At 37.8% G+C, this 19990-nt stretch overlaps 1 protein-coding gene across 6 annotated transcripts in view; it reads right to left on the reverse strand.

Moving 5' to 3' along the window:
- Nucleotides 1-19990, reverse strand: part of CDC42BPB (CDC42 binding protein kinase beta) — a 90955-nt gene that overhangs the window by 10788 nt on the left and 60177 nt on the right. For 2 of the 6 annotated variants that reach the window (XM_063399421.1, XM_063399420.1), the window contains exons 14-29: nt 18348-18458; nt 17653-17897; nt 17366-17471; nt 16744-16868; nt 15881-15986; nt 14099-14247; nt 13370-13464; nt 13203-13282; nt 10551-10640; nt 10047-10121; nt 9543-9648; nt 7011-7147; nt 6360-6499; nt 4739-4820; nt 1377-1593; nt 923-985 (exon numbers count right to left, since the gene is read on the reverse strand). In XM_063399421.1, the coding sequence (XP_063255491.1) occupies nt 923-985; nt 1377-1593; nt 4739-4820; nt 6360-6499; nt 7011-7147; nt 9543-9648; nt 10047-10121; nt 10551-10640; nt 13203-13282; nt 13370-13464; nt 14099-14247; nt 15881-15986; nt 16744-16868; nt 17366-17471; nt 17653-17897; nt 18348-18458 (1927 nt within the window). Of the gene's footprint in view, nt 1-922; nt 986-1376; nt 1594-4738; nt 4821-6359; nt 6500-7010; nt 7148-9542; nt 9649-10046; nt 10137-10550; nt 10641-13202; nt 13283-13369; nt 13465-14098; nt 14248-15880; nt 15987-16743; nt 16869-17365; nt 17472-17652; nt 17898-18347; nt 18459-19990 lie in introns of all 6 variants that reach the window. The other 4 variants (XM_063399418.1, XM_063399417.1, XM_063399423.1 and 1 more) reach the window with 2 other exon arrangements.

The following is a 19990-nucleotide window of genomic DNA, read 5'->3' on the forward strand; positions in this document are numbered from 1 at the left end:
TTCACATTTACATACGACATGGTGATGCAGATAACTGTTCCTTTATGAAATGACCTTTCAAATTAAATTTACAACTTTCTTTTATGCAAGAAGCTGTACTGGAATTCCTGGAATTATTTGCATCTCAAGTTATGTTTATATCTAACTACTTAAAGAATGGTGACCACTGGAAGTTTACTCAAAGGAATGGCATTCATTACTGCTAAAAAGAATTTCAAATATCTGCTGTCTCCATGTATAAAGCAGTTTCTCCTGGAATTGGGCAATGTCTTATTCTAAACAAGAAGAAGCAGTAACATTTTTCTTTTGACCCAAAACCATACCCCCGATATAATTTAATTTTGAAAGTCAAGTAAGTCTTTAAAAACCTGTATTCACTGCTTTATTTTACATTGAAATGCAAGCTTTAGCATGAGTAAAATCCAATTTTCAAATAGCTACAAACTAAATTACACAGCAAAAGGAATTGAGAAAATCACTGACAAGACTAGCACCCCAAGACACATTTGCTTTGGACACCATCGATCTGCAAGAGAACGTGAGTGGTTGCCAAATTTCTTTCTGGAAAAAAGAGATGAGATAGGGAGGCTTTAAAGGGAAGTCTACAAACTTTGTGTGTGCTGTGCATGCTCTGTGTGCTGAAGCATTTTGATACCTGCTGTGGGAACACAGCTAAGGTGAGAATGTGACAGAATATGCCCAGTAACTCATCCCTTTAATTTCAGCCAGTCAACTGAATGTAACGATAATGACCAAACTGGTGCTTGTATCTCACATTCACTTTTCCTTCTCATCAATTAACTAGTGCTTAATACTTACTATACATGAAAGGCTGTTGTGCAATCTATATTAGAGTAGCACTAAAAGTTATGGAGCTCATTATTTTGTATGTAATTACTGCAAGCATTATGGCCTAACTTACCGTCACGGGTCACCTCTATCACATACAGTCCTTCTTCAGAACCAATTGCTATTCTATCTCGATCTAAACCAAGAAGGGAAAAAAAGACCATTAATTCAGCTATGCTTGTCTTATCTTTAAAACAGGCTGTTTGTTTTGAACAGCTGAAAAAAATTCTGCACAAGCAGATTTTCCCCACAAATCAATTCTGCTTGAGTTCACACAGTCTGTCAAAAGCATGCAGTATACCATATTGCTAAAACATCCTGCTGAACAACTCAACAATATTATTTACTACAAGTGGATGAAGAAAACTGAGTATCAATGCGAGATTAGCCTTTTTCACCCATTAATTAATTCCTATGAAGGAATTCATCTGAGGAATTTATTTCAAGGTGTCAGTGCTCTCATTATAGAAGCCCATCTAAAAGTTCCAACAACCTTCACACACTGATAAAAGTTAAAACAAACATACCTACAATAGCAGCAGCTAAACTTGCTTTAATAAGAGGCAGTGTACTGTCATAGGCTTCTTGTGGAATATGCACAACCTGGTTCCTCAGCCTGTTTTTGAGCAGGATAGATTGCAACCCTTCTAGGATTCCAACCCACTTTCTCTTTTCATTCTCATTTTCCGTCAAGATCAGTAGAGAACAAGACTTTGAAGGCAAACCTAAGAGAGAAGCTGTCACCTTTAAACAGACAGAGACAGTGAAATTAGTTAGAGTAATAAAAGCCCTTCTTATCACACAGAAGTGTGAAAATAAACTACACTTTCTGATGGCAATGGAATGATGTACCCAAGGGGCATACACAACACAGCTAATACAGCCACAGTGCTTCAAAGAAACAACCTCTGCAGAAGCCACAGTGGTTTCATTTCAAAGTATTCAGTCTTGCTTAAATATTCTGAATCCTAAAATATGGGCAAGGAATGCTACAATAATCAATACATGGCAGTAAAAGGCTCCTTCTCACTCTGATCCATAGTTTGTCCTGATCCCTCCCTCCCACTCACCCATAACTTACTGGGAGTGACACACATGCTTTGTGAACCAGATGCATTTAAACCCAAAGGCACTGCTATCATCAGTTCTAGATTTTGATTTTGTTATCTAATTTTCCAAATATTTGTCCAGGGGAAGAGCACATCATATTTGCATTCAAAGCTCTGGAGGAAAGCAATATCTGAAGAGACTGAAGTACTGCATTCTGCCATGTCCTTGTGTTACAAGAAAATCACTATGGCTTCATTTAATTTGCAGTTAAATCATCCCATAGATCTCACAGCAGAATGTGTTCTAAACAGAAAAACTATCCAGGAACTTCTGTTGCCTGAAGAATGCATGCAGTAGTTCTTAATATTTTGGGGTTTTGTACTGCATGAAGAGACTGAAGGGTTTTGGGTATCATGGGAATTAAACTTGCAGCCACAGACAAACAGGCCAACACAGCCAGGATCAGCCCTCACCACAGACTCTGACTAACAACAGTTAAACAGAAAAAAGAACAGAAGGTGTAAAAGTGCAAATCTGAAGGCTGTAACATGGAATATCAGACCTTCAGCCTACATGCCATTTTACAAAAATCATTCTAAGAATGGATGTTGTAATGCAACACACACACACACTTCCTGAAAGAGTGAATTAAACAGTAACACTCATCTTGAAGATAAAATATAGCTGGAAGTAAACTTGGGATAATAGGATGACAAAGACAGAAGTTCAGAAGTAAGATGAAGATGGAGGTGAAGGGAGGTAGGGAAAGAACTGAGTAACTGCAATTGCTCATAGCTCCTACTACTCTGCATAAAGGTTTGTTCCTGTCTAAACTGTAACTAAGCATTAATATTTTAAAGACAGATGGAGGCATAATGGATAATATGTTCAGAAAACAAACCAAAACCAGATTTCAGGAATGGTATTCCCTTTGAAGTACCACCATATATTAATCCTCAGTCTTTTGAAGCTGGCAACTTACATATAGTCAAATGCAAGAAAAAAAAGTGAGCAGTTGGTCATAATATATATTGCATTATTCACTATACAAAAATCCATTATTTGCTACGAAACTCAGGGCTTCTTAACCCGAACTGCTAAGCTGTGGAAACACTCCACTTACAGTAAGCCAACTCTTATACTATTATTAAAAATGTGTATCAATGGCAGCACTTAAGACTGGGGTGTCTGAATGTCAGCATGGCCTAACATCCAGCTTTAAAAACTGGTTACCAAGGAGAAACGTTTGAATCTCAGAAGAATTCTTACTGTACTTGAAATCATATGGGGGAGCCAGAGGTGGGAACATTTTAGTGCTTGGCAGCATTCTGGTATCGTTTTCTGCTGGTAGAAGATCCAGAAGAAATGAAAATTTGTCTTTTGTAGGCCACTAAGATCATCATGTGTTATGTGCAATGACACACACAAAAGAAGGACCAGATTGTTACACAGATGATGTGAATTAACAGTATAAACTGTTCTGTACAAGCTACTCTATGTGACTGTGTCAGCAAGATGCAGATCTAGAACTAAATCAAACTGAGAAGAGACTCTCCCAGTCAGGTTTAGTGTTTCCAGTTTTAGCAATTCCTCCTTTGAAGGAGGACACAGAACTGAGAAAAAGGTGTAACTCAGCAGCTTCTCTGGTCCCCTACCTAAATGGACATATTCACACATCAGCTTCCAAGCTGATCAAACCATGCAGATATTTGGTCATGTCTATCCACACAAGTATTTTTACACAGAGGTATTTGACAAAAATTGTTTTTATTATATAGATACCCTTTCAGTTAAAAACTGCAGGCAGAAATTAGAGCAACAAGTCAGACAGGCTGAACTGTATGCATGCCTTGTTCTTAAATGAATGAACCATCATTCTGCACACCGTATTTTCTCTCCTTAGAAGTCCTTTCCTACAGTATTCCATGTTTGCTAATTTAAGAAGAGAGCAGGCAGATGGGAACTAAAAAACCCAAAAAGCAAAATAGAAACTAGAGGAAACTCAAGGTAAATGTAGTAGTTAACCAAAGTACGAAAATTCACTGCAGAAAATATTTTTACAAAAAAGCAGAAAAGCAGAGACACAGAGGCAGGCAAAGGTAGCAAAGACAATTCCCAAGTAAAATCCTGAAGGACCAAATGATAAGGACTGTAACTGACTGACAGCTCTTTGCTTTCCATGTTTTCCTGACTTGATTCTAAATGGATGAAGATCAGAGATGCTGAGAACAGTGAGTTTCTGTATTAAATGTAAGTGAGTATAGATACTGGCTACTAATGCATTCTGTTATAAATTTTAGAATTCCAGACTTAATATGATTCAGACAAAATGTATGATTGTTCCTGTAGTTAAAAACTAAATACAGCATTCAGACAGAACATACACTAAAGGGGAGACTATAGCTCAGCTACTTGTTTTCTTTAATTTTTTTTTTTTACACTATACTTAAATATGGAACTAAGGAAACTAGATCAGTTTCAGAATATTCTGTTACAGCATTGGTTCCTAAAGCAAGAGTCCAAAGCTAAACAAGAAAACACAGAATCTGGTAATATCAATGGAAAAAGAGAGAAAATACACTGAATTATAATTAGGAAAATCAAAAATGCACCAAACTTGATATACATGGAAGCAGTTGAAGAAGGAGAACTTTGTCCTTTACAGTTTAGTTATAAGAGGAGCACTATATTGTTCTTCTACATATGTTAGCAGCCCTTATAAATTCCTACACTTCTGCATAACTTAATCAACATTAGATATGGACAGCATATGCCATTATCAAAACAAAATATTGGTATTTAACTGGTATTTTCTGTAAAGGTCAGTTGGTAGCCATACCCTGAATATACAAGGGACGTCCTTCCGAGTTGCGTGTATTACATCTGATGCTAGGACAGAGCTCACACAAAAATCTTCATCTCTAGTGAGAAAAGAGAACGGGAGCATCACATACAAGCACACACTAGGATTATTCAGCAAAATCTAACTGATATATCACCACTGTTTCAATAGGCTGCAATCTCCTAATACCGCACAGAGGTCACAGCTGCTTTGTTATGCTCTAACCATCCTTGACCCAAACAACTCACAAGCCTCAGTTATGTCTCTACAGCATCTGGTAAGTGTCTCTCAGTCCACCTGAAGTTAAGTGGGGTGGCTTTGTGTAGTTTTGGTGTCCCAAGCAAACCTATTCTACAATTAGAAGCAAGAATATTGCTCTTCCAGCCCAGCAGACACATTAGAAATGAATAATTCATACCTCAATGTGTAGCAAGAGAGGGGCCTTTGGAAAAAAAGAAAAATCACATAAAAAGCTCTCGGCAACATAATTATAGTTTGTGGGTTTCAAATAAGGGTTTTCAAAACAGCTAGATTTTATTCTCTATTACAGTAAAATAAACAGATATCAGAACAACTTCTGCATTTCAGAGTGCTCCACCCCAGAGGGCTTGTCTACACTAGCTTTTTTAAACTGAGTTTGACCAAGTTGATCACTGTAATTGCCAATTTGAGTGCAAAGATGACACTAATGTCTGAAACTTGCCAGTACTATGAAGCTGTTGTGGTTAACATCTATTAAAAATATCTAAGAATTGTCAGATGACAGCCTCAAAAGGCAGCTACAATAAGCAGAGAAAGCATGGGACAGTTGGTATATGGTATCTGGCTGAGTTGCTTCAAGCCATGTTCAGATGTGAATGCTGCTTTCTGCAATACCTCCACGTTCCTGCTCCTGCTGCCAGCATGTCAGGGAGCTGACACTGACAGCTCCCAGTGAGTGTGAGAGCAGCACAGCAGTACTGGTGCAACCTCACAGTACTACTGTCTGGAAAAAGTATAAATCAAACTGCTTATGAATGCAAACCTTATAGTCAACACAGGTACAAAGGTGCTGTAACATTAAAAGGTATTACACTTGCTCGATATTTCCAGGAATTGAAATAACTTCCATGGTTACTGTGATCAACATAAGTCTCAGATATTTGGTAGACAGTGTTCACTGGTTCAGATGGTACCCCATGAACCCATGAAGTAATAACTCCTGTCAAAAGGCAGGGTCAGAGCCATTTGCAGTGTAAATTAGTGCTTTTCTGCAGACTACTTCAACTTTTCTGACATTCCTGAACTTACTGGCTATGGGATGATCTGTGCCTCAATGCTGAGGTCAGAGTGCATGGGAAAAGCAATCTACCAATATACACTTGCTTTTCATAGGTGCATATGGAATTCTAGGAAGAAGCAATGCTGTAAATACTGGTGAGTGCAGCGTGAGTGACTGTAAAGTCACAGAAGTAATTTCTTGTTGAGCCAACTTGATCAGCCTAAATTCAGCTGCAGTTTATGTACAGAATACCCGAATCTTCTTAGGCCAGAGTTCTCAAAATCTTATCATTTCTTGTGTACTAGGAATAAGTTAAGAAAAATGTAGAGATTTCTACTCTGCTGTAACAATACAAACCTGAGATCCAAGACTTGACTTGCCACAACTCCAGGCTGGGTGGATTTTCCTTCAGGCACATCATATAAGAACAGTTTACAGTCACAGACAACTGCATAAGCCCTCTGCCACCCTTTCTTAACTCCTGTAGGCTTTGGGACCTGCAGGTAAATAATTGATTGCTATGTGTAAGCACATGTAGAAGACACAGAAAGCAGGACATTTAGAAAAGCTTATACTTAGATCAATGGAATTAGAGCACAGTCTACTTGTCCTTCAAAATAGGATGAAAAATATCACGTAATCAAGCAATCATTTTTCCTCTTTGAAGTTTAATGATTCCTTGTTACAGCTCAAAAATACATATTAAGACTTGTAGAAAGATATTAGGCTTGGATATTCCACCAATGCCAAAAGAGTAGGACAGTTTACCTTTTATATTATGCTTACATCAAAAATGACAGAAATTCTTTCTTAATCCATTCCTTTTTTCCCCCTGCTGCTTATGAACATTGTAGCTATTAATCTACTGACCTTCAGCTCTTGTAGTAAAACCAAGTGTTTCTCCCAAATCTAAAGCAATGAAGGTTAAATAAGTTACATAAGTTACAGCTGTAGAGCTGTAAGTGAATTTAAGTATTTTTCTGCTGTCCAAGAAGAAAAGACTGTTACCTTGACATAACCTTTGTAGGCTGTTCCTATTCCTCTTTGCACATCTACTCCAAGAGGCCTTTTGGCTTGTTCAGAGGGTATAGGGCAGACCTGAGGTGCACTATCCTTGCAGGAAACATGGCATGCAAATGAACACACTAAGTACAAAAGAGAAAATCCACAGTGAAATATGTGCATGAGTCAATCATAACAGGTGACTAACATAGTCTACACTCAGCAAATTCATTATTCACACTGAAACTGGCACTCAAATATTGCAATAGCTCACAATGCTGAAGGAGTGAACACACCTAGATATTGTATGAAACTCTCCAAAGTGCTTTTATTTCCTCTTTTTAGCCTATTACATTCATAAAGGGCAGGAACTGAGTCTACATTTCAAGGAAAATGAGTTGAGCAGCCCTTGCTGGTCTTAAGCACCAACTAACACAGTCACAGAAGAGAAACAGTATTAATAAAGGACGAATAAAAATTAGAGGGTAGTGCTAGTAAGTTTAATTTGATCCACGTATGCAAGAACACTACAAAGACAAAGTAAAACTAAATTGATCAAAAAATTAGAAAGGGTTAAACTGTTAAACACAAGATATAGACATAAATAAAGCATAAATAAAGTAGAAACCAGGGACAAGGACTGAAATACTGCACGATGAAAGAGCCATATATATCTACTGCCTAGAGTTCAAGTAAGTTCAAATAATGAGCAAACTAGCACTGCATGCTTTCTTACCATTTGCACCACTTTGTGTGCACCAGCAAGGGACAGAGGTCTCTAGGTCTTGTCTACAGAGCACTTCACATAGAAGCAGTACACAGAAAAAACTTGTAATACATGTCACTTTACATCAGACAGACTACAAGAGCTGTGGAATAAGTTAATGTGTTGTATCAAGGCACCTGGCCCTTAGCTTAGGGGCCAGATCTTCCCACAGAGATTTTGGCTTTGTTTGTCCCAGCTACCCTGTTTCTACCAGGCTTGGGAAGGCAGGAAGAGCGGGGCACAATATTCTGATCTGTCCTGTGTCTCCTCCTAACCATATTCTCAGAAGTGGGAATCTGGCAGATATCCTAGGTGCATCTTGTTCTGTAATTATGAAGTGTCAAAGGATTCAAAAAAAACCTGGAAACAGCCTGCTTCTGCTACAGCCATAGACAGGAGAACTAACTTACTCCTCATGATGCCTGAGGGAAGGGACAGCAGAGGGGGCAGCCCAGACAGGTTGCCTGGCTTGTTCTTTGAGCTACTGTCTGCTCCCAAGAGGGCAGGGGTTACCAAAAAGTCACAAACACAAAGAACTGCAGGTGCTCCCCAAGACCAGGTAATAAATTCAGCTCTTTGAGGAGGTATCATGATTGTTTGGGACTGTGGATATCAAGGTACATCAGCTACAGAAGAGGGAAAATCCACAGGATAGAGTCAATTCCGGTCTGCTGTAAGTGTAGCTGTATTTTACCATAGTCTCCAGGATAAGAAAGAGGAGGAATTGGGAAATGCAAGTGATTGAGATGGGAACGTTTGGCAAGTTTTGCTCTATTGGAGTCATCTCTATTTTTGTATCAATGTGATTTTAGTTTTTTCTATAGTAATCAAGAACTGCTGTAGATTAGGCAAAATGGAAAACTAATGGTGCAGAGCTTAATCAAAATACACAAGACAAAAGAAGAGTGAAGCCGACAGCTACACTAAAGGAAAAAGACAGTTTCAAGCTTGCAGGAAGAGATGCAAAACAAGAGTTCAGAACTGTCAGCGAGAGGAGACAAAAGGCAGCCCCAGGGCAAGTGCTGGCAGAGTGATAGGTCCTCCTGGAGAAGAACTGTCACCAGAAGATCTGCCAGGAAAAAAGGCCTGAAGGGCAGATGAGGCAATCTACATGTGATATGGAGGATGTCAGTGAGAGGCTGCCACTAGCAAGAACTAAGCTGGGCACAGAAATAAAGTTATTTATACTGTAGTATGTATACTACATGGAATTGTGGCCTATTTAACAGAGTTCATATATTTAATAAATATGCAGTAAGTATTTTCAAATGAAAATACCTCCATATACTCGAACATGGAATTCAGTAGTGATACATGCATCAAAGAAAGCATTTTAAATAAAACTAATGGACAGCAAGACAGGCTGCAGGTCAAGTAATTGAGCAAACAGTCCTCCCACCATATGGGGTTTATGACCAGAACAGCATAAAATAGACATAATCAGATTCATGTCACCAGATCATTCCTGCAGTTTTCTCTAGTACAACAAAAGAAACCAGTCCTGTCTTCCCAACCCCCTCCTTTGCACTATAACAGCACTAATGGTAGTAGAATTAATTAACAATATGAGAGGTAACCATACTTCATCATACATCATCATTCTTCTAAAGAGATTTCAGGAACATGCTGTGATGCAATAGAAAGGAAAAATCATCCATTGGCAGCCAGCCCTCTCTTTCACTCCCTCCCCAAAGAAATGTTTGTCTTAAAATACATTGGGATGCCTATTTGAGGGGCTTGCTGAAAATTTACAAGAAGTTTCACCAACTCACCGTCACAGGCATAGCCTTGTCGAACTAATCCCACCATAAGAGACGTGCAATGACTACACTGAGTGGGGCTTGTGAAGGACTTGATGTTGAGCTGGTGAGCTTTTGGCTGAAAGATACATTCAGGATAAAAAATAACTCCATTTTCTGGACTAAAGTAATGCAAGCACCTCCCTCCACCACCCTCCAGTATATCAGTGTGTACATTATGAAGCCTGGGCTTCTTTTATGTAAGTGCACCTTGTAGCAGGTGCTGCAAGACAATAGTAACTGTTTATTTCCAACTACAAAAGACACTCAAACCCAAAACTACAACCATGTTTTGTCATCCCTTCCAACAACACAAAACCCACTGATTCATACGTGGAAACATTTGATTAAAAACACAGACCTAACAAAAACACACACATGACAAACCCAAACAGGACAAGAAAACACAGAGGGCTAATTTATAAATGATATTTTTTTCCTTTGTTCTTTAGAATAAGGTTAGCACAGTCCCCCTACCTTTGGTACAGCTAGAGAAATGGACTGAATGGTGGGGGAAGGAGCAGCAGGCATCCTCTGAAGCCGAATTGGTTCCTGAATCACAAGAAACTGTAATTGAGCAAGATAAGGCTTCAAGAATTTGTTTCAAGATTGGGGTGGTAAAGCTTATTGTTCTGATTTTTTTTCCTTTTTTGAAAATTATCAAAAATTTAATCATCATAAACATTGCCATTCTGATTTAATAGGTTGTGTTTTAAAGCACTCACAGGAAAGCCTGCACGCTAACAAACAAGCAGCAATACAGAAAACATGAAAATGAGGTACATCAACATACACAAAGCCAGCAAAAAGGTTTCATTTGCAAGTGTCCTCAAAGCAGGTGCAATGAACACTGAGACATTGCAAATATGCAGCATTCAATCCTGCTTCTTCATTATGAATGCTGCAGTATGTGTTTATTGTGAACAGACAGAGAGACTTTCTGGTGGATCACTCTTCAGGGTAAAATAACAGATCTCTTACTTCTTGCTGTTGCTCTGCAGTTACAACTGAAGTAGATGGTGAAACTTCTGACTTGGGACCCTGCATTTCCTGCTCACTAATAGAGCTGGTCTGCAAAAGTGACAGCAAACATGTTAGGTTAGATACCACATATCTGATAAAGTGTCCTCGTGTCAACAAAATGGAAACAAGACCCAGTGCCGATTTCTATATGAATTACACATACATTTAACATCCACTCTGAAAAAAGATCTTTCCTCAGAACAAACCCTGACACTTGATGGAAAAGCTGGAAGTACTGAAATGCAAAATCTCATCGTAGACAGCATAAATGCTCTAAGAGTTGTATTCTCCCAGCAAGGCTGTGTCTGATCTCTTGCTTGCAGGTATGGAATGATGTTTGAGTAGCTTGGCCATCATCCCTAAAATAGCTGATTTCTCATGGCAGCTTACTACACTAGGATTCTTCTAGCATACAGAAGCCAGCAAGTCTGCCACAAGAAAAAAATCTTCAAGTAGTAATACTCCGTCTTTAAAAAAGTTGTTTATGAATGATTGGCCTCTGTCATTAAAAGAATCATGTCTACTTAATCAGTGTTTATATTTCACTAACATTTAAAGCTAGCATCCATTACAAGCCATCTATTAATTTCACACTTAAATTAGCAACTACTAATTGCCAGCACAAGGGGGAAGTATGCTACAATTCCAGAGCTAAAGCAGCTGGGTGTGGAAGTAGGATTCTGTATTACTGTACTCTCAGGACATCATGAAAACTGTGATTAACAAACATGAGATTAGACTTCACATCAATGATGTAATTAGCACTAAAGGCAACAAGTAATGAATCACTCACTTCCCAGCCAGTTTAGACAGGAAGACATCTCAAGTTCAGTTAGCTCAGTAAATTTGTTCAGATACTTGTTGTTTTTGTTTCATTCCAAAATGATTGGAAGGGCTGGGCCATTTAAGATCGAATTGCACCATTATGTAATATGAACAATTTCAAAATACTGTCTGATTCAGCTTTAGCTATATAGATAGTCAAACTATAAAACAGTAAGCCTCGAAGAGGTTTAGTGGATTAAGTTACAGAGAAATTAAGGAAGCAAAATATCTAGTTTTAGAGGGCCATTCTTACTAAGACAGGTCACAACAAAATAAGGACACAAAACTACTAGCAAAAACTTACTTCTTCCCAAAAGGCTAGCAGAGAAGATGTAGACGAAGAAGAAACAGAATCCTTTGTAGTAACAGATATGAGGGATAAAAACGATCGCTTATCACCCACAGGAAAACTTCAGATAGAATATTAATTGACTAGCTATATAAAATATTTTATATGGCCAAATGATACTCATTAAGACTAAATTAACCCCAAAGCAGATGACACAAAATATTTTTATAAGTATATGTGAAGAAAAAGTTCATGTAAGTTATTAAGCACAGTGTCAGCAATTTTAATGTAATTCATCAGAAAATGCCACCTGCATTTCCATAGAGAGTATGTATTTATTTCATGATCCATAGAATGGAACCTTATTTACTTATGGATTTGATATTTTACATGTTACTGTTTTACATCTGTCTGGTACTTTTTAAAGCAATGTTTTAAAATATCAAGGTCAATTGATAAAAGCTAGTATTGAGAAAGTAGCATGTATCATGCTTCTTTCTCTCCCCTCATTGTCACCCATAGAGCCAATCTTGCTTCAACAGAAAGGCATTATAACATTTTGTGACTGGGAACAGCAAATACACAAATCGTATGAAAATATCACAGCAAGTCCATTGGCTTTTTTGTTTTTAGCAACAGCGACAAATAAAAAAAATAGAAAAATAGAAAAGAGAGAGTGCACATCTCAGATAGAAAATCTAACCAGACTAATGAGGTTTTAATCGAAGCCCATTTAACTCCACTTCATAAACACATGATTGGTTTCAGTTCAAGTTCTTGGTTTTATCCTAAACTGTCTATGCTTTGCAAAACAAAATTTTAAAAAACCCCAGAAAAATTTTCAAGGATCAAGAGTTCATGAAGTAAGGAAATGTGATTCAATGTTGCATTTAACAGCTGCTTCCTCAGGGAATGCACAAATTATTTAAAGTGAAACGCCTACTTGGAGCTGTGATTTGTATGATTAGTTTTCTAAGGATCACAGGGTGTGTCACAATAAACTTATTATACCAACATCTGTGGGTCCTCTGATTCTCTTCCCAGCTCCTACTCCTCCAATCACTCCATTAAGATCTGGAGCCAACAATTTTACTTATCTGTTTAAGCACTCCTTGAACTGTGTGAACACTTTTCCTCGTAATAAGCAGCATCTTCCAACTGCAAAGAATTTAATTCCTTATTTGTAACAGGGTGTGCCAGCATTTCCAAAAACCCCTGAATATATTTCATTTAGCAAATGTTTGAGATTAACCTAAACAAAGAAGTTAGAATGGGAAATAATTGAAGTGAACTTCTGAGAATATTTCCCAGAGGTGCCAGCTTCTCTACAAGATGCCAAGCAATCTGACATCTACTGGGCATCTAGTTCTGTGCCACGCTGATTTGGCTAATATGCAAGATACCAATCTGCCCTAGAGTGGCTAAGAGTTACTATTACATAATAAAAATATAATTTGATCCTCTCATTTTTGTAGTTATTTCATGCAGTAACTCACTCTGAAAGTCAAATCACGTGCAAGAGGAGAGGTGTTGAAATAGTCAAAAATGGAATCTTGGAAGTCTGGAAGTTTGAGACCTGAAATCAAAAGCAGAACAGGCTTAGTTAAAAGGCAACATCACAGGTTGTGTTAGAACTCTGTTAGAACACAGTAAATTTAATTACCTGAATCTGTTCTGTATTTTTCTTCCATTTTTTTCTTCAAACTTTCCACCTCTTCCAACAGTTCTCTGTTTTTTGCTTCTGATTCCTTTAATTTACTGAAGTAAAAAAATATGACCAAAGTGTAATCTGAAATGTCTCCAAGGCAGGAATGCCAGTACACAAGGTTGTTAATTTCTAGTCCTACACCTCAGACTTTTTAGAAAAGCCTTTTTTGTTGTTGTTTGCTTGGGTTTTTTGGGGTATTATTTTGGGGTTTTTTGAGGGGCATTTGGGTTAAGTGATTTTTTTTTTAAGGATGATTATTTTTACTTTTCCCCTAAACAGACACTTCATTACCTGATATTTAAAATTGTACTTAAGTCTTCTGCTATCACTTCAGGTATCTGCCAAACAAAATTATTTTAATAGGACTTTAAATGCCCAAGAACATGTCTAACTTTCCAGTTAGTCGAAGAAATGGTAGTGAATTTGCTTTGAATTTGCTCTTACACGTTTTTTTTCTTGGATGCCAAAGATTTATAACTTTAGAGCCATAACATGTTTACTTGAAATTTTTACAGTTCTCATTTGCCTATGTAAGAAATGTGTAGTCTGTAGAATGGGAACCTTCTGACAGAGTCCAATATCCCAGGCACTTTTTAAGAGGCCATTTTAAGAAAGTTGCTGATATTCTAATCAGCGGTTTAAATCAGCACATTAATCCTCAAATGGAACCAAAACCCTCATTACCTTTCAAAAGATATGTTTGCATCCTTAACTTTCCGTAGCTCTTCTTGAACTAGTTGTTTGGCACGAATTTCTGCATCCAGGGCTGACTGTAATTCCAGCCTTGCTGACATATCCAACTTCTGGCTGCGTCGCACTTTCCAAAGTGGATCCTGTTGCAGTAAGTTACTGAGTATTACTGTCAATGGTCAAAGGATATTTCTGTTCTTGTCCAAAGACATAAATTAGCTTTCACACTGGTTCAGTGAATGCTGTTTTAATAAGCTATGGACAGCACACCTGCTGCATGAAAATTAGTCAATAGTTGGTCTTTATTACACAAAAATGAAGTAATGGGTAATTTTAATACTGGTTACACCATTAACACAATATGCTGGAAAGCAAAATGCTGGATCACTAAGCATGGAAGTCAAACAGACAGAACCCACTGGAAATGACTAGTTTTCACTGTCCAATCTAGAGCCCAGTGTAAAACTTGCACAGTGATATAATGGACCTTCAAAGATGAGATAAATGTCAACATTTAACGTAAAACATACTAACATAAAACAAATCAAGAGTAGCAAAACCATGAGAAGAAAAAAAGGAAGAAAAAATCTGCGTCTTGAGATGCTCAAGATACCTGGAACATTTGCCTAAGCAAGTCTTATGCTTGCTAAGTAGCATATACTATATATGCTACTATGCATACAATATATGCTACATACATATAACAGATGCTCTATTTCAGCATACACCATGCAATTCCTCCCTACTACCCCAAAAGCTAATATTCTGAGCTCTTCCAGGCATTTTTCAGTGTGGACTGCGTTTCTGATATTCCCTAACGAATACTTCTCAAGTCATAGATGAACTTGCAAATAAGAGTCATGAAAATTGAGAAGCACTTTTTACGTTGAGAAGTAACTGCCTTAAAGCAGGTTCTGTAGAAGTTACAAAACCAGTTATAATATAAAGAACAGAGAGTGTTCCTTATTCTGGCTGTAGCTAAGACAAAAATGCAAACTGCATTTGATCCAGTCTTTCTTCCCATTAAACCTCTCAATATTATAATTGTCTACTGATGATCCAGACAAATGGTAGTGAATTTTGTAGTCAGCTCACAGAAATAAAACTTTCTCTTATTCTCTCATATTCACAGGTTTGGAAGGGGTGAGTAACTTGTCATATGCATAAACCAGGAGCAGATGGATTGTGGATGGCAGACTGCTGACTGGCATTGGTATGGGTGTGGGCTCCCATGCCAAGCTGCAAATGGCTCTTCCTTTCCCTGTGCAGGTGTTTTTCTCTTTGAAACCATACTTCTTTATGAGAGCTCTTCTATTAAATTTTGGGGAATTCATGTTGCTACTGTATGGCAAAATTACAGCACAAAGGTCTGATTATTCTGCATGTAAATAAAGCCACATGCGCTGTGTGTCCCTAGTTTGTGCTGGTGTAAGCCAGACAGTATTTTTTCACAGAAGAAAACTTACTTTGTTGTTTCACTGTTAACAGCAATTATTCAACTGCACATAAGATGGTAAAGCATATTTCTGTACTGCCTTTTGATGGTTTAAGTTATTTGCTTCTTCTCTCCTCTGTAGTGTTTAATATCTGTCATGGTAGATATTAGTATTAAACAACTGACCCCTGTAATTATCAAATTCTGATCAGATTACCTAGTTGGATTTTTAAGCAGTAGCTAAAAACTATAAAGCAGAGCAGAGGATTAATTCTTTTAGATACAAAAATGTAGCTTCTCAGACATGCCCAGAACATCTTGAATGTTTCCTATTTCCTTACCAGTGTTCGTGACCCCAGACTGGAACTTCTCAATGATTCTAGTTCTTCTGTCATCTTGGAAGCTAATGCTTGGAGATAGCCACGAGCATCCTTCTCATCACTTACCCTGTTGTGCAATTACAAAAACCTGTAACTTAGCAGTTTCATGGCTCACAGCACCAAATACTGTACCACCAAATTATCAGAGTGTCTGCATTGGGTTTAGGGACATAACAGGAATGAATAGAGCAGGGAAAACTCTCCCAGCAACAGAAAACTGAATACATCTCGGATTGCCTGCTTCAGATTTTTCTTTTATGTGATTTTCTTGATTGTGGCAGTTGCTAGGGAAACTGAAACTTCCCTTTTGCCATTAGCAAGAGTTCTGGAGAGAGTCAGTGTTATATGAAAATGATGTGCTTATTACTTGCTCAATTTTTATAAGGGCTACCTTCCTGTCCTTTTTGTCTTGCACACTGAAATTCTTGCACTCAGCTTGCTAAAATTGAATTAAAAAGTGAATTATATAGGGGAGAAGAAGGGAAGTACTAAGTGCTTGCCTAGTACCGCTAGTGACGTTCTTTATGTTAACAGTGACCTTTTAAAACACGACCAACTTCCTGAATGAATTTATCAAAATATTCCAAATTGGATGACTTAACAATCACTTTAAAGACTAAAGAAAGTTGACACCAGGACTCTGCCTTATACTTGTTTCAGTGGCATCTGGCAATTTTAACAAAAGCAACACTCAGAAATACCATGCTTTTGCTGATCTCAGACACAGACAAGCATTCTAGCTACATGTTAAAAAAAAAAAAAAAAGCCAATTAGTATTTTAGAAGCTGAAAGTGGCCATATTTGGATCTCTAACCAGCACATACCATTGAATGATTTCTGCAATCTGGGCTTCCCAGTGAGCAACAGACTCCTTCTTTGCTGCTAGATCTTGGAGCTCATCTTCCAGCTGTCTGTTCTGTGCTGTTAGTTTGTCCACGAAGGAGCAGAGCTGAAACAAGAGATTAATTTCACTTGTGACTTAGGTCAGTTTCAGACTTTTTATATATGTGTGCCTATACATCTGTAGGTGTCTGAACAAACAAGACCACCCTGGGCTATCTGGATGGGCTTCTTTTTTGTGGAACTATCAGTTCTAAAACAAGGAAAACAAAAAAGCAAGTGTAGACGTCAGAGGGGAATAAGGTTTAACTGTAAACCACCAGGAAGGCAGGCAGTGTGTGTCAATGATTCCCTCTCTTTGCAGCCTTCATGTAGAATCAAAGGGTGGTGTCCTCTTAATTGTGGGAATCAATCCCCCAAAGAGCAGAGTACCAAGATGCTAAAGTTACTACGTAAGTAAATCTCTAATATTTATATGGTAAAAATGATATTTTTAGAATTCAGATAGTGCCTGAACATTCACAGATCCTGTTCTGCTCAGTGAATAGACTACTTCAACATCAGAGACTAATGAAGTAAGAATTGTGTGTTTCCTTCAATAATTACCCTCTCATTTTCTGTTGTTAGTTTTTTGTTATCTTCCAAGAGCATAGATCTTTCACGCTCATATTTCTCCTTCATTGTTCCTACTGCTTCCTCCATTTCACTGTGCCTAAAGAGAAGGACAAGAAATAGAAACACTTACACTGTCACATTGCTGAACCTGTAGACTGGGATTTTCAAAAAGGAATACAGAGAGGGTGAAATACCAGCCTGTACAGGCTCCCATACAATGCAATACATACACACAACAAAAAACATCCATAGAGAGGGAAGCATGCCCAAAAGCTTACCTCTCTCGCTTTGTTTTCTCTAATTTATCCTTTAATATCATGATCTCTTTCTGGAGTGCAAGCTGATGGCTCTCTGAATCATGTACTTCCTTTTTCACATTTTTTACTTCCAAAACATGTGATGCTTCTCGTCGCACCAATTCCTCTTCATAAAATAAGATTTTCTTTTCCAGCTCAGACCTAACTTTGGAAAGCTCCTGCTGATGTTCCAGTGTGGCACCAGCTGCCCGGCCTCCCTGCTTCAGCTGCAGAACAAGAGGAGAAACTATCAGGGAGAAGCTATGATCTTTATATTTTGAGAATATTCTTAGAAGTCAGAATTTTCCAACTGGTGGAATTTCAGAAAAATTTTGGTACTGAGTAATTTAAGATTGCCTGACCCCAGGCATTATATATAAGTGACTGTTCTGCTTACATTACCCAAATAAGAGGTTGAAATGGCTTACAGAGGTAACAGACTTGGATCACACTGCTTTAGTAGCTGCTTAGAATTTGTATAAACTGAGAATTTTCAAGACATTAGTATCCAGCAATTTAAGGCTTTCAAGCAAAAAAGGCAAATAAATCTGGACAGGTTAGATCAAGTTTCTGGTAAATTTGTAGTTTTTAAGTCTCCCACTAGTATCAATAGTTGAGTAAGTCAAACTGTTGCAGCTTCTGGGCCATGAGTAAATATTTGTCAAAAACCATGTAACCTTTAGAGCTTCCAGTTCATTTTCCAGTTGTTTGGAGAAAACCTCGCTGTGCTCACGGAGCTTGCGTTCTTTTGATGCTTCTGCTACGACTTCTTCAAGTTGGGCTTCCAGCTGTAACAAGTCATTTTAGGTCATTTCAACACAAGATAACACTATCTGTATCATTCATTTCCTTTCCTCCATATGGCCTAGCAGCAAGTTTTACTTATTTCTATTTTAAGTTATACCACTATAACAACCATCTCAGAATGTCATGATAATTGTTTTGCCTTCAGTGATTCAGGCATCCATCTGTCACATGTGGAGAACTATTATTTTATGACTCTTTGTACTGATGTGAACTACATCAAGCCCATTCAGGGATAACTGCACAGCTTCTATTACAGCAAAGAGAAGGAAATGGCACTAGGAAGACACTGCAGCTGAGAAAGAAGAAAAACTCCCACATTTACAGGTCAGCCCCACGCCTCAGTATCTAAGTAAGGCAGCTTAAAATGTCAACCTTTGAACCAAATTACTGCACAACACTTCAAATATGAACACTGAATATTTTTACTTTGCAATTATGGAACAAAATAAGCTTGATCATCCATTTATTGACTTCAGAAAGCTTATAAGAATGACAATTTAGATTTAGTGGCAACTAAGGCAACTGCTGGAATTCAAGCAATAGCAGCACAGTTTCACAATTCCTGACAGGAAGATAAGATTTGTTTTTCTGTGTTCAAATTAAACTAGCAAAGTTGTTTTTAAAAGGGATGTACTTAGAACTGTGGGACAAGATAATGAACTTCTAGACCGTGTTCTGAATAGAAGATTGATACAACTGTTATGAAAGGGAGTACAGAGGAATTTTTTAGAAGAAAGACAGGACATTTTTAAAGCTCTGCATGGAAGTATTTAACTGCATTAGCAACAACACTTGAATGCCTGCTGCACTCTGCTCTAGAGATGAGATGCCACAGCAATTCATCAATTCCCAGTTAGCTATCATGTCTTGTTCATGGATAAAAGCCTTAGAAACATAATCATCTACTCCATTTTCATAGATTACCCTTCAATTTGCCAGAAGATTTCTAGCTATGCTTATAGAGCTCCTGAATTTCTCTTTCACATTTCACCCAGAGAATACAGAAAACATGATGATTTTTCAGTGATTAAAACACTCCAGATTAACCACAGTAATTTTTTCTTATGCCTTCTTCTGGCTATCCACTTCATCTCATGTAAAACTATAAATTGCCTAGAATACCAATTAGAAATTAACTTGCTTGAAGGTATTACAGATACTCTTACAATGACTTAACTACAGAGGAAGGAAAACCACATATTAAGTTTTGTATTACTACTCCTCCCTTCAGATGAAGAGAAACATTCAGTTAAAAAATCACTGAAGTCAGAATACTCCAATCTCAGAGTATATGAAGACACTCACTCAGCTTTACAGGTTTCAAGCTGACTGTGGGTCAATACTGTACAAGAACCAAAACACCAGAACTAATAAACTGGGCACAGAGTAATACTTCCTTTAAGATCCAAATCAGTCGGAGTGCAGATAAAAAACCCACAAAAATCCCCAGAATTTTTCGACTCCCGATTTTTCAATACAATCATGTATGAGATACTGGGTAAGCAGCAGCTGA

The sequence above is a fragment of the Prinia subflava genome, chromosome 5 (genome assembly GCF_021018805.1).
Source record: "Prinia subflava isolate CZ2003 ecotype Zambia chromosome 5, Cam_Psub_1.2, whole genome shotgun sequence".
NCBI lineage: Eukaryota > Metazoa > Chordata > Aves > Passeriformes > Cisticolidae > Prinia > Prinia subflava.